Source organism: Megachile rotundata, chromosome 9, assembly GCF_050947335.1.
Source record: "Megachile rotundata isolate GNS110a chromosome 9, iyMegRotu1, whole genome shotgun sequence".
NCBI classification, from domain to species: domain Eukaryota; kingdom Metazoa; phylum Arthropoda; class Insecta; order Hymenoptera; family Megachilidae; genus Megachile; species Megachile rotundata.
The window spans coordinates 5,382,203-5,399,215 of NC_134991.1; the positions used below are offsets into that span (position 1 = coordinate 5,382,203).

Below are 17,013 nucleotides of genomic sequence, written 5' to 3' on the forward strand. Positions count from 1 at the left end.
TAAAAAACGAGTGGCGATGTAACACGAGGCAATTCAACGCGAGGTGAACTGAAACGTGTGGCGATATATCGCGTGGAAATTCAACCTGTGACGATATAACACGAGCAAATCGAACTTGTATAGTGTAATCGTTGCTTAGTTTTGGGTGATACATGGTTACGATCCATGATACATGGAAACTCACATGACTTACATCATATTATTTCTCATTATGTATCACTTATTTGTGTAAAATGGTTGTTTGACTCAGGACCTCCAATTAAATTACTCAACATACATGAAAAAAATTAATATGTGAAATTATTAAGTCTTTACTAGATAAATTTGTAAATATGTACATAAGAAGTCTGATCATGTCAATTATTTCTAATAGTCAACATGTTAAATGACTTCAATATAATTTAAGTAACATTGATGCTATTTAACTAGCTATTTACTAGTTATTTACTAGCTATTTTGTATTTTACCTAATTAAGTATGTAACTTGTTTATACGTATACATGTAAAAGCCTAACAATAACGGAAGGTGATATAATTCACCGAAAGCTTTCGCAACTAATTGAATTAGTAATTATGACATTTCAAGTTTCGCCGGTGTTTCGATTGCTTTGCTTAGGCAACCTGAAGTTAGGAAGACAATCAAAACACCAATACGATGCATCTCGTCTATCTACAGTTGTTTGAGCAACACAAAGCACTAACTCGAATAGCAGTGTGTATGATTTTGAAGCAAGCAATTTACATACTTAATTTTAATTCTCCCGGAACTTTCGTGTGGAACATAGATGTTTAAAACTCTTACTTGATCTCCTGAGTCAATGTCGAGGTTGTTGTTGGCTTCTGATACCTCCGAAACATCTTCGATGTTCGAATCACCTATAGTGCTGTTGTCGCTGACGACGAGGCCTAGCAGGCATATCTGAAACAATAAAAGTAGGGGTACGTTAATAGGGGTGAAATTTGAAATATTGTAAAATTAGAAATATTGAGATTTTTAGGGTTTTGGATTTTGGAGTTTGAGGAAGGGGAATTTGGAGGTTTGGGAATTGGGGAATTATTCTCAAATAGAATTATTCTTCTCAAATTCTCAAATTTCCAAACTCTCAAATTTCCATTCTCTTAAATTTCCATTTTCTCAAATTTCCAAATTCTCAAGCTCTCAATCTCTCAAACTCTCAAACTCTCAAACTCTCAAACTCTCGAACTCTCAAACTCTCAAACTCTCAAACTCTCAAACTCTCAAACTCTCAAACTCTCAAACTCTCAAACTCTCAAACTCTCAAACTCTCAAACTCTCAAACTCTCAAACTCTCAAACTCTCAAACTCTCAAACTCTCAAACTCTCAAACCCTCAAATTCCCTCAAATTACTTTCAAACAAAAATGTGAGAATTCCATTATTTGAAACTTCACGCCCCCTCAAATTCAAAAACAAGAACATTCCAAAATGTCAAAATGCGTAACCGAATAAATCCCCAACAAGAAATACTTTCCTTACTCCATCTACATGTACATAAAATGTCTGTCGTAATAAATTCGAGCCAATCGCGATTGTTTCTACAAGAATACATTACGCAACGAGCGACATCGCGGGCTTTCATGAAATATGGATCACCCGGTTGGTCCAGGTCGTCGGCTGTAGAAAGAGAGGCTCGAAATTTCCTGGAACGAGGTGTACGTGCGGTGGAAAAGCGGACGAGCCGCGGTGTGGGCTTGTTATAAAAGTTCCGGCTTGTACGGTAATGTCAGAAAGTGGGTATCCGTTTTCGGGCGGAAACGCGGCTACAATTAAATTGTAGTTCTCCAGAAGGGACTTTCCTTTATTTCGAGGACACGAACCATTTTTCGATTGCCTTTCTTCTCGTTCAAACATGTGCCGATAGTTTTCAACGAGCTGCGGAGTACCGAAACATGGACGGTGTTTCTTGTGGAGAACGTGAGCAATTTGAAAATCATTGCTGAGTTATAGAAATGGGAACATGAACAGGGTCATGTTTTTCTTTGAATTTTCAAATTTGTGAGAGACAGCATTACTTTTGGGGATTTTATTCCCAAATTCCCAAGATTCTGAAATTCCTAGATTCCCAAGTCCCTAGATTTCCAAATCCCTAGATTCTCAAATTCTCTAGATTCCGAAATCCTTAGATTTCCAAATCCCTAGATTTCCAAATCCCCAGCTTCCCAAATTCTCTAGATTCGGAAATCTTTAGATTCCCAAATTCCGTGGATTTTCAAATTCCCCAAATCCCAAATTCCCCAAATTCCCCAAATTCCCCAAATTCCCCAAATCCCAAATTCCCCAAATCCCCCAAATCCCAAATTCCCCAAATCCCAAATTCTCCAAATCCCAAATTCCCCAAATCCCAAATTCCCCAAATCCCAAATTCCCCAAATCCGAAATTCCCCAAATCCGAAATTCCCCAAATCCGAAATTCCCCAAATCCGAAATTCCCCAAATCCGAAATTCCCCAAATCCTAAATTCCCCAAATCCCAAATTCCCCAAATCCCAAATTCCCCAAATCCCAAATTCCCCAAATCCCAAATTCCCCAAATCCCAAATTCCCCAAATCCCAAATTCCCCAAATCCCAAATTCCCAAATTCCCCAAATCCCAAATTCCCCAAATCCCAAATTCCCCAAATCCCAAATTCCCCAAATCCCAAATTCCCCAAATCCCAAATTCCCCAAATCCCAAATTCCCCAAATCCCAAATTCCCCAAATTCCCCAAATCCCAAATTCCCCAAATCCCAAATTCCCCAAATCCCAAATTCCCCAAATCCCAAATTCCCCAAATCCCAAATTCCCCAAATCCCAAATTCCCCAAATCCCAAATTCCCCAAATCCCAAATTCCCCAAATCCCAAATTCCCCAAATCCCAAATTCCCCAAATCCCAAATTCCCCAAATCCCAAATTCCCCAAATTCCCCAAATCCCAAATTCCCCAAATCCCAAATTCCCAAATTCCCCAAATCCCAAATTCCCCAAATCCCAAATTCCCCAAATCCCAAATTCCCCAAATCCCAAATTCCCCAAATCCCAAATTCCCCAAATCCCAAATTCCCCAAATCCCAAATTCCCCAAATCCCAAATTCCCCAAATCCCAAATTCCCCAAATCCCAAATTCCCCAAATCCCAAATTCCCCAAATCCCAAATTCCCCAAATCCCAAATTCCCCAAATCCCCCAAATCCCAAATTCCCCAAATCCCAAATTCCCCAAATCCCAAATTCCCCAAATCCCAAATTCCCCAAATCCCAAATTCCCCAAATCCCAAATTCCCCAAATCCCAAATTCCCCAAATCCCAAATTCCCCAAATCGCAAATTCCCCAAATTCCATATTCCCCAAATCTTAAATTCCCCAAATCCCCACATTCCCAAATTCTCAAATTTCTAAATATCTAATTCATAATTATCCGCACACTCATTTCTCTAGGTCCTAAAATTCCCAAATTCCTAAATATCCAAAGTAAATTCCCAAATGTTTCAATCTCCAAATTTATAAGCTCTTACATTCCTAAATTCTCAAGTCCCTAAATTTCTAAATACCTAAATTCCTCCGATTCAATTAAACTTAATCGACTAGCACCCGTCGCCGATCATAATTGATGAAATCACGTGTTAAGTGACCGTACGTTCCTCCGTTTAATTGAATCTTTCATGATTGATGGTGTCTGAATTTGTGAAGGATTGTGAAAGTTGGCAGTGAATAGTACGTTTCACGCCTTGCAAGAATAGAAAGTCATTAACTGTGCCATTATACTTTCAATTTACTTCGCTTCACAAAATTTCGGGTAGTTTCTTACAGATTGGATCAAATCCTTATTCTCATATCCTTGCCACATGTACATAGATTCAGACAACGTATTTATCTGAATTATTTACAATATAAGAGAAATGTGATGTGCACTAGAAATGATGTGAACATAGAAGTGCAAAAGATTAAGATGTTGCATTAGACGTTGTGGAAGATGTTATATTAAGAATCATACGGCGAAGAAATAGGTGCAACGTCAAATAAAACGGTCCAATGTCTGACGAGCTTTATTACCGATAAATTTGGACGCCTACGCCGCCCTGTAATTAAACGTTAACGCCAGACGCGTCGACCCATCAGAAAATGAACTCGTACGGATCAGGATTAGCAGAGCGATGCAAAGATACACCGCTTATGGATTTTACGAGCATGACGTTGCGCTTACCGGCTTGTTATTAGCCGACTTGATTAGATTCTGGTCAAGGTTCGGTTCGTTAACGTCGAAAGAACACTTTACTCGCAAATTTATCTGTGCTTATAAATCGTTCAGAGAATAACATTCATACTTCAGGTAAACGAGGAAACTTATAATGACTTCGATGTTTATTGGTTGATTGAGTACTTACTCTGAAGAGTATGAAAGTGAATCTAGTAGAATGCAGAAAATGTAAAGCAGGAAAATGAGTAAATAATTACGGGGAAAAGGGATTTGGAAATGTGGGAATTTGGGGATATAGAGATTTTGAGATGCAAGATAGGGATTTGGAGACACAAAAATTTAGGGATGTTAGAGTTTGGGGATTTAGGGATGTGGAGATGTTTGGATTTGGGGATTTAGAGATTTGAAGATGAAGGAATTTGGGGACATAGAGATGTGGAGACGTAGGAATTTGGGGATGCAGGGATTCGAGGATGTAAGGATTTGGGGATGTCCAGATTTGATCATGTAGAGATTTGCGAAATTACAAATTTGGGGATTTAGATATTTGAAGATCGAAAACTTTGAAAATCCAGAAATATTGGGATTTGAAATTTGTGGATGTAGGAATTTGGAAATACAACAATTTGTGGATTTAGAAATTTTAGGAAATAGTACTTTGGGAACCTCGCTATTTTATCAATAATTTAAATGCATATAGGTTTTACGACGTTACAATATATCGAATAGGTCAATTGACAAGATCGATGAAAATATAAGATTGTAAGAATTATTGGTTACAAGTGAATGAGTTCTTTAGGGTTGCGTAAACGAACCGCAGCATTTACGCGCAATCATACGAGCCGATCATTAACGAGGAAATTTCAAAATATACGAGAGACCATAATTTCCTCTCGAAATTGATCAAGCCGTAATAGTTGGTAGGGGCTTCCTATTGAAACTGGAAAGTCATTATTCATCCTCCCGATCATTATGATTAGCCAATCGACCACCTAGCGCGTTTGCCGACCGTGTATGGTTTATCTTCGGAAAGAGGAGAAAAAAAAGACAGAGAAAATTATAGTGATCGAGCTGCTGTGATCGATTAACTGATCACCGTTATTATCTTGATAGTAATATAATATGTACTCTCTGCTGTATGTAGTTATCGTTCACTCGCGACAAAGTAGTCGAAGCATTTGAAACGCTTCGATTATGTCGTCGATGCTGAATTAATATTGGATTGATGATTTATTGGGGAAATTATTAATTATGGGTGAAGTAGGTTTCTTGTGTTTGGGATTTGGGGATGTGGGAATTGAGAGATTGGGAGTTTTTGAGGGTTTGGGGAATTGGGAATTGGGGGATTTGAAAAATTGGGAATTTGAGAATTGGGGGATTTCGAATTTGATTTTTAGAGAATTTGGGATTTGAGAAATTAGGGATCTGAGATTTTGGTTATCTGAGGAATTGGAAATTTGAGAAATTAGAAATTTGAGAATTGGGGGATTTGAGAAATTGGAAATTTGAGAATTGGGAGATTTTGAATTTGGGGTCTGAGAATGTGGTCATTTGAGAAATTAGGGATTTGAGAATGTGGTTATTTGAAAAATTGGGAGTTTGAAAATTTGGGGAACTGAGAGATTGGTCATCTAAGAAATTGGAGATTCAAGAATTTGGTCATTTGCGAATTAGGGGATTTTCAATTTGTTTATTTGAGAATTTGGAGTTTGAGAAATTGGAGATTTTAGAATTTGGGGAATTGAGGGTATAGTCATTTGCGAAATAAGGAATTTGAGAATTTGGTCATATGAAAATTTGAGGACTTAAGAATTCGATCATTCGAGATATTTCTTTCAAATTTCATCTTATGTATTCATAAATTATCTCTGCATTGCACCTATACTTTGCTATTATAAAATAAATACCAGAATTTAATATATATTACAATTATACATGTATAATTGAAGCTCTATAAGTCCTTTCACGATCGTAATATGACCAAGCAATTAATACGAGCGACGTATCATTAATCGAGTCACGATCGATTCAATTACGAAGTTGCGTTTTTGATCGAACCATCGGAAGTTTCTTGGAACTCCGTGTCGATACGGCAATTCGGATCGTGTCGAGGCGATACTAAGTTAATTACCAGAATTAATGTGGACCGGCGACGTTAATCGAGATATGGCACGCGACCAATCAAGTGGTTTAGATAAGAATTAAACGATGTCGAACACCTTGTTATTCCCTGTAATTTTTTACTGCGCTCTAAACATGTAAGGGAAGTAATCATTCAAACTGAGTATAATTTACTAGGTCATGTAAATGATATTTAATGTTACATAAATAATTTTAATGGCCTTACAAAATTATTTGTGATTAAAGAAAAATTCAATGTTTTTGTAACAGCAATATGGTACATGAATGATTCATATATTGAGAGTAATAAGGAACATATATGTACATTATTATATGTGTAGACATATGTGGTACAAGAATGATTTATATCATAACCTCAAACACTTGCAATACATTGAAATATTTTTAAAAATAAATTTAGAGTAATAAGGAACATATATGTACATTATTATATGTATGAACATATGTGGTACAAGAATGATTCATGGATTAAAACATGGCATATTTACATAATTACGAATCACCGGATCTACTTCGAGCATCATTTTTTACAGACCCCCAAAGAATAGTTCAATCTACCTCATCAATCAATCACATTCATATTGATAAAGAAAGAATAAAAAAACTCGATATCCGATTATGGTTGCTTGTACAAACACGCATCTTCACACGGTTCCTACTACTACCAGTAAAAAGAATTCAACAACTCGAACACGGGACACTACTTTGCGCTTCAGTGTGAATCAAATTCATTTTCCACGTGTGAAAGAATTAATATCGAGTCTTGGCTGCGTGTAACAGCAACCTCGCTAAAAGGTGGCTCGTGTAAACAGATTAGATCATGCTCCGGCATCGAGCTAATCTCGCTTCTGTGGCGACTTTCAACAATACTTCGTTTTCGATCTACACGGTGCATCGCTTAAGATAACATTTTTTATTTATGATCCTGTTATTAGAGGTCGTATGTCGAACATCCGGACATTTACCGGGTGGTTACTTATTGTTAGTAATATGACTCTTAATCTCTGTGAGATATATTTACGTTGTTATTTTTCATACGACGACAATTTTCAAATGTGGGATAAATTAAATTGATGGGGTTATTGCAAGGATGATTTGGTTTTCAATTGATTTTATATTATTGAGAATTTTTTATGGTGCGTGGAGATACGATGTAGGGAAGTGAGGTGTGCGAATATGGCGCGGGGATATATGAAGCGAAAAGCTATAGCGCGTGGAGATATGCCGAGTAGAGTTACTTGGCGTTGACTAACGGTGCGCTGAAGTTACGGCGCATAGATATTATAACGCGTAGAATTTTGACGCGTAGAAATTCGGTGCGTAGAAATACGACGCGTGGAAATTACGAAGCGCGGAATTATGGCGCATGGAAATACAGCGCGTGGAAATACGGCGCGTGGAGTTATAACGCATGGAAATTACGGAGCGTGGAATTACAACGTGCTGAAATTACAAAACACCGAATTTCCATCACACAGAAATATAATTCATGGAATTTCTATGCGTCAAACTTCCATGCACCAAAATTCAACTCATACAACTTCGTCACGTAGAAATTCACGCAGAAATATACAAAATTCATCTCGTAAAATTACGATACTATCACATAAAAATACAAAGCTTAATGTGACCCTCATACCATAATTTCCCTGCGCCAAACAAAAAGCATCATTCATCTCAAAAGCAAGTACTCGTTCACAACTCGAAGCGTTAGGTATCGCGTGCAAGAACGTGCAATAAATCCGATCAACGTTCTCGAACACAGGCGTGAAAAACGAAGAGGTTCACTTATCATTTTATCCTGTTGAATGACGCACACCCTTCCTGCGAACGAGTACGATAATCAACGCTCTTTACCAAGAGCCGGTATGAATCAAACACTCCCGGAGGTTCGAAGTCTAATGAAAAACGATCCATCGGTAGAAGGAGGTGGATTGATTTAATGCATCGAGCTGCCGGTTCGAGTTCGTGTTGAACCTCCGTCGACGAAGGTGCACCATTGATACGCGTGATTGCATAAAAGTGCGCGAGCCTACTGATAAATGGTCGTGAGCTACTTAAGGAACCCCATTTCCTACCGTAGCGATTGTTTCGATCGATCTCGAAAACCGATTTAACTGGACTGTTACTAATTAACTGCTTTGAGGGCGTCAGACAGGAAGAAATTTGCAAATGTCGGATTCGGTTGAGAAGAATTACGATGCGTAGAAATTAGGGAGCTGAGTAGGTATACAAATTTCAACCTCATTATTTATTGAAACAAAGAAAAATTTCATTCAAAAAATTTCAAAATGAAATATTGAAAATATTTATACAACGATTATGAAAATTTCAACCCAATTATTTATTGAAACAAAAAAAAATTTCATTTCAAAAATTTCAAAATGGAACATTGAAAATATTTATAGAATGACTATGGATATTTCAATCCCATATTTTGAGCGTACTGTAGAAATTTCGATGCGTGTAAATATCGCGCTTGGAAATTACGGAGCAAGGAATTATGTCACGTGGAAATTACAGGGAGTAGAAATAGAGCGCGTGAAAATTACGGAGCAAGGAATTATGACGCGTGGAAATTACAGGGAGTAGAAATAGAGCGCGTGAAAATTACGGAGTGGGTAATTATGGCGCATGGAAATATAATGCGGGGAAATACGGCGCGTGGAATTATGGCGCGTGCAAATTACGGCGCGTGGAAGTACAAGGCGTGGAAATACGGCACTTGAAAATTGCGGAGTGTGGAATCATGGCGCGTGGAAATACGGCGCGTGGATTTATGGCGCGTGAGAATTACGGTGCGTGGAAATACAGCGCGTGAAAATTACGGTGCGTGGAATAGTGACGCGTGGAAATTACAGAATGTGGTATTATGGCGCGTGGAATGACGACGCGTGGAAATTACAGCGCGTGGAAATACAACGCATGGAAATTATGGCCCGTGAAAATTACAGAGCGTGGCCCTACAATTTTTTATTGAAAATATTTCCTGACACAATAAATAGGTAACAAGTCATAATAAACATTACTTCTGACTCATTCCATATAAAAACTTTGATCAATAAAGTGACAATGATCACCAAATGCGAAAAGTCTTTACGTTATTTATTTTGTTCACAGAATAGACTTCAGATGGTCGATATGCTGAATTAATTGATTTTTCGCGTTTTTGCCACCCACGTTACATTAACATCGACTGATACAATCAATACCTTATTCGAAAACTCATCAACGAACGCTATTAAATGAAGATAAATGAACAAAATAGAAATAATTCTATGGAAATATTTTCAGAGACATATTATATAAAGGAATAAAAACGAGATTGAAAAAAGATAAGACAGGTTAGTTAGCATTTAGATGTTCAAGGTGGAGAAAAGTTACCTTTCTTTTCTAACTTCATTAACGTTCTTAATCGCCGTAATGGAAATACCGTTCCTTCCAATTTATTCCTCCCTTAATAAAATATTATTAGGAAAAATTAATCCTTGCCACCCTGTTCTAAAGATCGTTCAAATTAATTCGTCTCTCGACTTTTTTCGACTGTTTCTACTTTAAGTCCTTTTTACAGTGCTTCGAAATTATAATTAATATTCGAGGATTATACTTGATGGGATGAATGAAAATACTGTCGAGTATAATTGTATAGAATTATGCATTCTGAGTATACAAATTTCAACTCCGTTATTTGTTGTAACAAAGAACAATTTCATTTGTTTATTGCTTTTGTGTTTTGAGCATACTATAAATGTAAGATCAGGTAAAAAGTAATTAAACAAAATGAAACATTGAAAATATTTATACAATGACTATGGAAATTTCAACCCCATACCTCATGTATCATTTAAAAACACATTTAAAAACACTTTTCTCTCAAATGAAAATAAATACAAATTTTGTCTGTGATCAGAATATTTCTTCAAACAAAATAAAAAATTACGGGGATGATTTTAATCAAAGAATGAATTGGATAATTTTAATTAAAGAATGAATGGGGATGATTTTAACAAAGAATGATTCAATTTTCATCCACTTTTGTTTAATTCGAAAAAAAAAATACAGTGGTAATTTTCTCAAGGCACGTGACGAGTCGTAAAAGCAACGAGGCTGTTTACTCGACACCATGGTGGTCGAATGGTGGTGAACGTATTAGAAGGCGGTGTGTATGCTAAACTTGGTTCGATGTTCGTGCACCGTAACCGCCCAATAGTTACGCGATAAAATCTCAACGCCCGTGGACCTCCCAGGGCAAAAGGTGTTTTTCTACCGCTAAAACGGGGTTAAACTCGCTCACCTATCTGCCGTCATCTATAAACCTAAACACCTCTCGTTCCCTATCCCCATAAAATAAGATTGGACCGTTCGGAACAGCCTCTAACCGGCCTTCTATTCGATACTTTTTCTCTGGTTACCGTTTCCGATTCAGTCTAAATCCTCCTATATATCGGACATTTCCGATTCATTATCTTTGGACATTCGGATAAATTGTAATTATATTTCTATTTGTTCTTTATTTGAATTTGATTAATTACTTCAATTAAATGCGCAATTACGGCGAATACATTTACAACCTGCAGGAATTATGACGGGAGGAAATTACGACGCGTAGAAAATACAGCACGTAGGAATGAAGTCGCGTGAAAATTACGGTGCGTAGAAATTTCGAAGCATGGAAATAAAGCGTGTGGAATTATTACGCGTGGAAATTACAGCGCGAGGAATTATAGCGCGTGGAATTATGGCGCGTAGAAAATACAGCGCGTAGTAATTACGATACGTGAAAATTACGGTGCGTAGAAATTTCGAAGCGTGGAAATACAGCGCGTGGAATTATAACGAGTGGAAATTACAGCGCGTGGAATTATAACGCTTGGAAATTACAGCGCGTGGAATTATGGCGCGCAGAAATTACGTAAAATAAAACAATTAGTCTAAAAGGCGAAACAATGTTGTTTTCATCTAATTTATTTAACAAGAAGATCATCAAATTTAGCATAATTTAATTATTAACTCCAGTGAAGAATCTCAAAGTACTTAGTTTTCCACCAACTTTCCCAACTAATTTCTTAATTTTAATAGCCATACTAACAGAATGAAATTAGAGGTCCTTAAATCAACGAATTCACGCCGATTAGAACCACCATTGCAAAATTGAAATTTCACTTCGGTTGACATTAAAGTGAAGGTAAATTTTTATTTTCCTTAATAAGGTAGCCCAAAACGTGCAAGGATCATGATTATTCTACGACCCTTATCACTCTCATTTACCCTTATCTCGGTGCAAGGATTAAGCCAATTAAAGCGGCCCGTGAATTTTCCAGACGAGCAGCTCGCTCTGCGTTGAATAATATATTCGATGGAATCGCTGTCTATTTTCTGTCAAACTCTCTGACATTTCTACGTCTACATTCTCTGTGATCGATCGTTGTTCAACATATTCAAAGTTCCGCGTTGCGTTAACGAAAAGTCTGATTGGTTAGTTTTGAATGCGTTTGGAAATTACGGTGCGTAGAAATTTTGGCGCGTGGAATTATGGCGCTTGGAAATACAACGCGTGGAAATTACGGCGCGTAGAAATTTTTCCGCGTGGAATTATGGCGCGTGGAAATGCAACGCGTGGAAATTCCTAAAATTCCTATAATCCCAAAAATTCTTAAAATTCCTAAAATCTCCAAATTTTCCAAACCATTCAAGTTTGCAAGCCTCCAAATGCACCTTAAAAATTTCCAAATCATCAAATGCGGAAATAAAAAAAAATTTCTAAAAATTTCCAAATCCTTTAAAGCTCGTAAAATCTCAAACACGTTGAAATTACTTATCGACAGATAAATATCAAAGGTTCTACAATCGAAGACCAGAACCATCGACATTTTTCTACCTCCACTTCCGCCGGCTTCGCTCTACTTCTCCCTGAATGAAGATTCTATCTCACGAGAATTTTTCTTTCCGCTCAGTCCTTCTTATCCGGTTCTGCAAAATTCTTCTAGATAACTTTTTCCCCGTTTCTTCTCTGAAAAGCCTACGAGCTTTGCCGTTCTTTTTTGCCGTTGCCTGTTGCGAATCTTTTCGTTTCGAAACGCAAATAGAAAACTACGCGAACACGCTCGCTGTAACGTAAAAAGTATTTTTCTCGCTAATTCTCCGTATCCTTGAGTATTCACGAATCCGCGGATTTCTTCTGTTTAAAACCTCGGCTTACCCAAATCCAGCACGCGAAACGGAAAATTTCACGGTGTTACGGATTTTCACGGCTATGTCGTCGCGCACACGTGACCGGGACATTTCCAGAACGCGTTACCATCGATTCTACCATGCAGAACACCATAAACGTTACTTTCAATATTGCACGAACCGTTTCGACGTACTTTTCCGATCGTTCGCGCAACCCCATGGGATACCAAGTGGCCTTTGCAACGAAAGAAACTGACCTGGCTGATGCAAATTTTCGTGTCGCGTAAATTTTCAATGTATCGATGTCGTTCCAAAAGTTATACCCTCTTTCGCGCTCCATATACTGCATAAAACGGAACGCTCTGGTATTTCAAACAGTGTGTGTACATGAAATTTATAGGATGGGGTAGTTTTATTAGAGTAATCATCACGAATTTGTAATGGTGACAGGGAATTTAAGAATTTTGGGAATTTGGAAATTTTAGAAATTCCAAAAAATTTTAGTGATTTGGAAATTTTTTAAATTTGTGATTTTTTTAGATATTTGGTGACTTGGAACCTTGGGTAATTTAGAAAATTTGAAAAATTTAAGAATCTTGGGAATTTGGAAATTTTAGAAGCCGCAAAAAATTTGAGTGATTTGATTTTTTGAAAATTTGTTCAATTTAAAAATTTGAAAATTTGAGTATTGTGTAGATATATAGATTTGGTGACTTGAAAACTTGAATATTTAAAAAAATTTGGAGAACTTAGGAATTTCTGAAATTAGAAGATTTTATGATTTGGCACATTAAAACTTTGAAACTTCTCTCAAACAAATTGTTATGGTTTGTATTAAGCATCAAGTAGCAGATGACAAAAAAGAACGTCGTAAATTCTTTTTACGACCTCCCTCACAGAATATAATGATGTAAAGGAAAAATTTTTTAGGTCATTTGTAGGTTACTTTGTCATCCCCTGTTCACCATTTCACTTCATTGGATATGGAGGTTTCTATATTACACGGCTGAATATCTTCCTCCTATCTTTATTTCCTTCTGTGTCGACCCTTATCTTCATTCGCCCCTTCCAGTGAATAAGATACCTTTGATCGAAACAATGAATGTACATAACAAAGAACGAATTTGACTTGAAATATAATTGCGAAGTCAGAACGTGAAGATTTTTTTAAATGTGATGTCTTGCTAAATTACATTATCGTATTATAATATTTACTATTATACAATATTTCTTATATTTAATTGTATAGAATATTTATTATATTTAATTTTATATAATATTTTTAATATTTAATTTTATACAAAATTTCTAATATTTAATTTTACACAATATTTTTAATATTTAATTTTATAAAATATTTATAATATTTAATTTTATAAAATATTTATAACATTTAATTTTACAAAATATTTATATTTACTGTTAGACAATACTATTGTACAATAATATTTAGAATACTTACTATGCTATTACAATATCATACATAACTATTGTAATTACACGTTAAATGTATAAAAACCTTGGATTTCTAAACTCCGTTTATTAATTCATACAGTACAGCTCTCATGTTCCTTAAACATTCTTTCCACCCTCATTTACAATCCTCTTTCCACTTTGCCACCCCATATTACTCCAGTATCCTCCACTATTCAACCCGCTCATCCATACATGTACACATGTTCTCCCCTCTATTCTCATGTTCCTAACTTTCTTCAGCGTTATTTCCCTTCAAAATCCCCTCTCCTCGACACCCTTCCCCAAGATTCTATTTCCTGGCCGTTTCGCGAGTGCAGCGGCATTTTTCATCGCCGCAACTCGACAGCCGGTTATATCTGTCCGCGTTTCTTCCGACCACTGTGTACACGAAGAGGGGCTGAAAAGCGCCGAAGAAAAGCGGTTCGTTTAATCACGTTGGCGTCCGTAAATTGAATTATCCTGAGGAGTGGAAAGAGGAAAAAAAAATAGGCGAGAGGGTGGGTTTATCGAGGAGGCAGCGTGGACCAGATCCGTTAATGATAGGTTATAATGGAGCTGCCTGCACCACTGGTTAACCTCGAAAATGGAACGCCGACGAATTTAAGTGGAACACCGTGGCATGGAATTAATTCTCAGGAAATCGGAAGTCAACCACGAAGTCTTCGTTGCCGTGAAATCGATCTTCGATGAAATACGCGAATGGCTTGCTTTCATTCTTCCTCGTTTTCCTGACCGTGTCCCGTTTTTGCCGTTCACTTTACTAGTTTATGGTTCGAAAACGGACCACTAGTTTCGCCAATTAATTCGAAGTTCATTTTGCTGTGTGTACACTATTTATAGTTTGATCGTGCAGGCTGTTTGATTGAATCAATTTTTTTTAATCTTGGAGGACTCTGTCGATATGGACTCTCTAAATTATGTGGTATTTTTTTTTAATTGTCTTTGTGGTATATGCACACTATATGCATATGTAATTTTTTATTATATGTCTTCTTTTGGGACACTGTCAATATGATGGTCCTAATAACACTCTGTCGATATGGTCATCCTAGTACGTTATATGGTATTCTTTTTATATTTTTCTTTGTGGTACACATACACTGTATATGTACTATATGTATGTCACATATGTACCATATGTAGTTTGTTTGTTATTTATCTTTTTGTGAGACACCCTGTCAATATGGTCACCCTAATAAGTCATATGGTATTGTTTTAATATTTTTCTTTGTAGTGCACGTATACTACTTATACTTTGATCATGCAGCAGGCTGAGGTTTGTTTATCTAAATCAATTTAAAAAATTTTTTTGGGAGGTACCCTGTTAATATGGTCACCTTAATAAGTTAGTTTTTCTCCATGTCTCTGTCAGACTCAATTTTTATAAATTCGTAAAACTAACAATGTCTCTTCTCCCACCATTAAACAAAGATTGCTTCAGAGCACAATTTGTGATCGCTTAAAAATCGATTCGATGCTCCCTAACATAAATTTCACCGGTGGCTCATTCCGTTGGTGGTCCAGCAGTAAATTTTCAACGGTTTTTTGAAGGAAGTCGTGAGAATCGAAACAAATCTTCCCCACCAATTAGGCGTTTGTCCAGCGGATCCGGAGTTCGTCCCACTTGGATTAGAAATTTATTAGAGCCCTCGAACGTGGGCGTTAACGCGGTTCTTTTACAATTTTCGAGAAGGAAACGAAGGCGTGGTACAGGTTCTCGAGTTTGAGTGGACACGGGGCAAAGAAAAGCGGTCGGATTTATAACCTGCCCCTTTTGTCACTTTTCCGTGCAACAGGGTGGGTTCCGACGCATCGCGCCGTAGGCGATCGTGTAATAGAATCTGATTTAACGACCCTTGTTCGGGGAACGTGTCGGTTCATAACTCTCGGTCCATTCTTTTTCTTAAGTTATTGTTCTAAACTGAAATACTTTAACTGTTTCATTTAACTCTTACGGGTATATCAATTCAAAGTTAATGTCGAAGACTTTACTGTAAGTATAAATGCAGTAGTTCAGTCTTTAAAATGTAGTCAACAAAAGATTAATGGTATATATAATGATATATTCATATGTTGATATGAATATATGTAATATATGTTGAATGTGTTTTAAGTTGTACAATTATTCTGTATATAAAATTAAGTTGATGTTGTTAAATTATGTTAGATTTAGTTGATTCAATGTAGTGATGTTATGTGAAAGATTTTTGTATTCACAAAAGTAATAGAAACAGATCTGTAAATCAGAAGAGACAGTTTGTATAAATACATGCAGGGTAGCCAGATAATTAGATTTGTGTACCCGATCACGTATCTGGAATCACGGTTTCTGGGACAGGACATTCATTCTAGCTCATGCAGGAAAGAACAAGCGATGAACGATCCCTTTGGAATCGACTGAAATACCAAGAGGTGTTAAGGCGCTTAAGTCATCAGGCTTTCGTCGAGCGATCAGGGCCGAATCCAAGAACGTTTTGTTCGAACCGTTGATCAGATAAGGTAGAACGATGAGCGCAGTATTGCTTTCAAATTGGTTTCCGATTCGAGCGTACGATAGTACCGACCCACGCCTTACCTATACTGCCTCTATTCATCTACTCGAGAGAGAGAGCTCACGTTATTAGAAGCTTGTCCGTTTTTCTAACCCGTTCCACTTTGCCCTTTTTCTCTCGCCATCTATTTTTTCTTCTGCTCCTTCTTGCAACGGTTCCTGCCACGATTCGGTTCATCGCATCGTTCGATTAGGTGGTCGATCGATCTTCGCGATCTGACTGGCTCGTCGGCAATCACTCACCTACGGGGGGGTTACACCCTCTAAAGTGGGCTATCATCGCGAATTTTCTGGCTCGACGACCTCGACCTCACACTCTGATAACCCTTCGCGTGATTTACTCCGTTCACGAATTCGTGTAAATGATTAAAGATTATCGGTTAACAGTTCTTTCGAGACGGAATGCTGAAATGATGTCGAAGGTGGATGTTGTCGAACTATGATGGATTATGGTGGAAGGTTTATTATACATTGTGTTTA

General features: G+C 37.1%; 1 protein-coding gene across 5 annotated transcripts in view; it reads right to left on the reverse strand.

Moving 5' to 3' along the window:
- nolo (ADAMTS-like no long nerve cord) overlaps positions 1 to 17,013 on the reverse strand; it is a 258,541-nt gene that overhangs the window by 113,058 nt on the left and 128,470 nt on the right. For all 5 annotated transcript variants that reach the window (XM_012292449.2, XM_076535635.1, XM_076535637.1 and 2 more), the window contains exon 2: positions 803 to 919. In XM_012292449.2, coding sequence (XP_012147839.2) covers positions 803 to 919 — 117 coding nt within the window. The remainder of the gene's footprint in view (positions 1 to 802; positions 920 to 17,013) is intronic.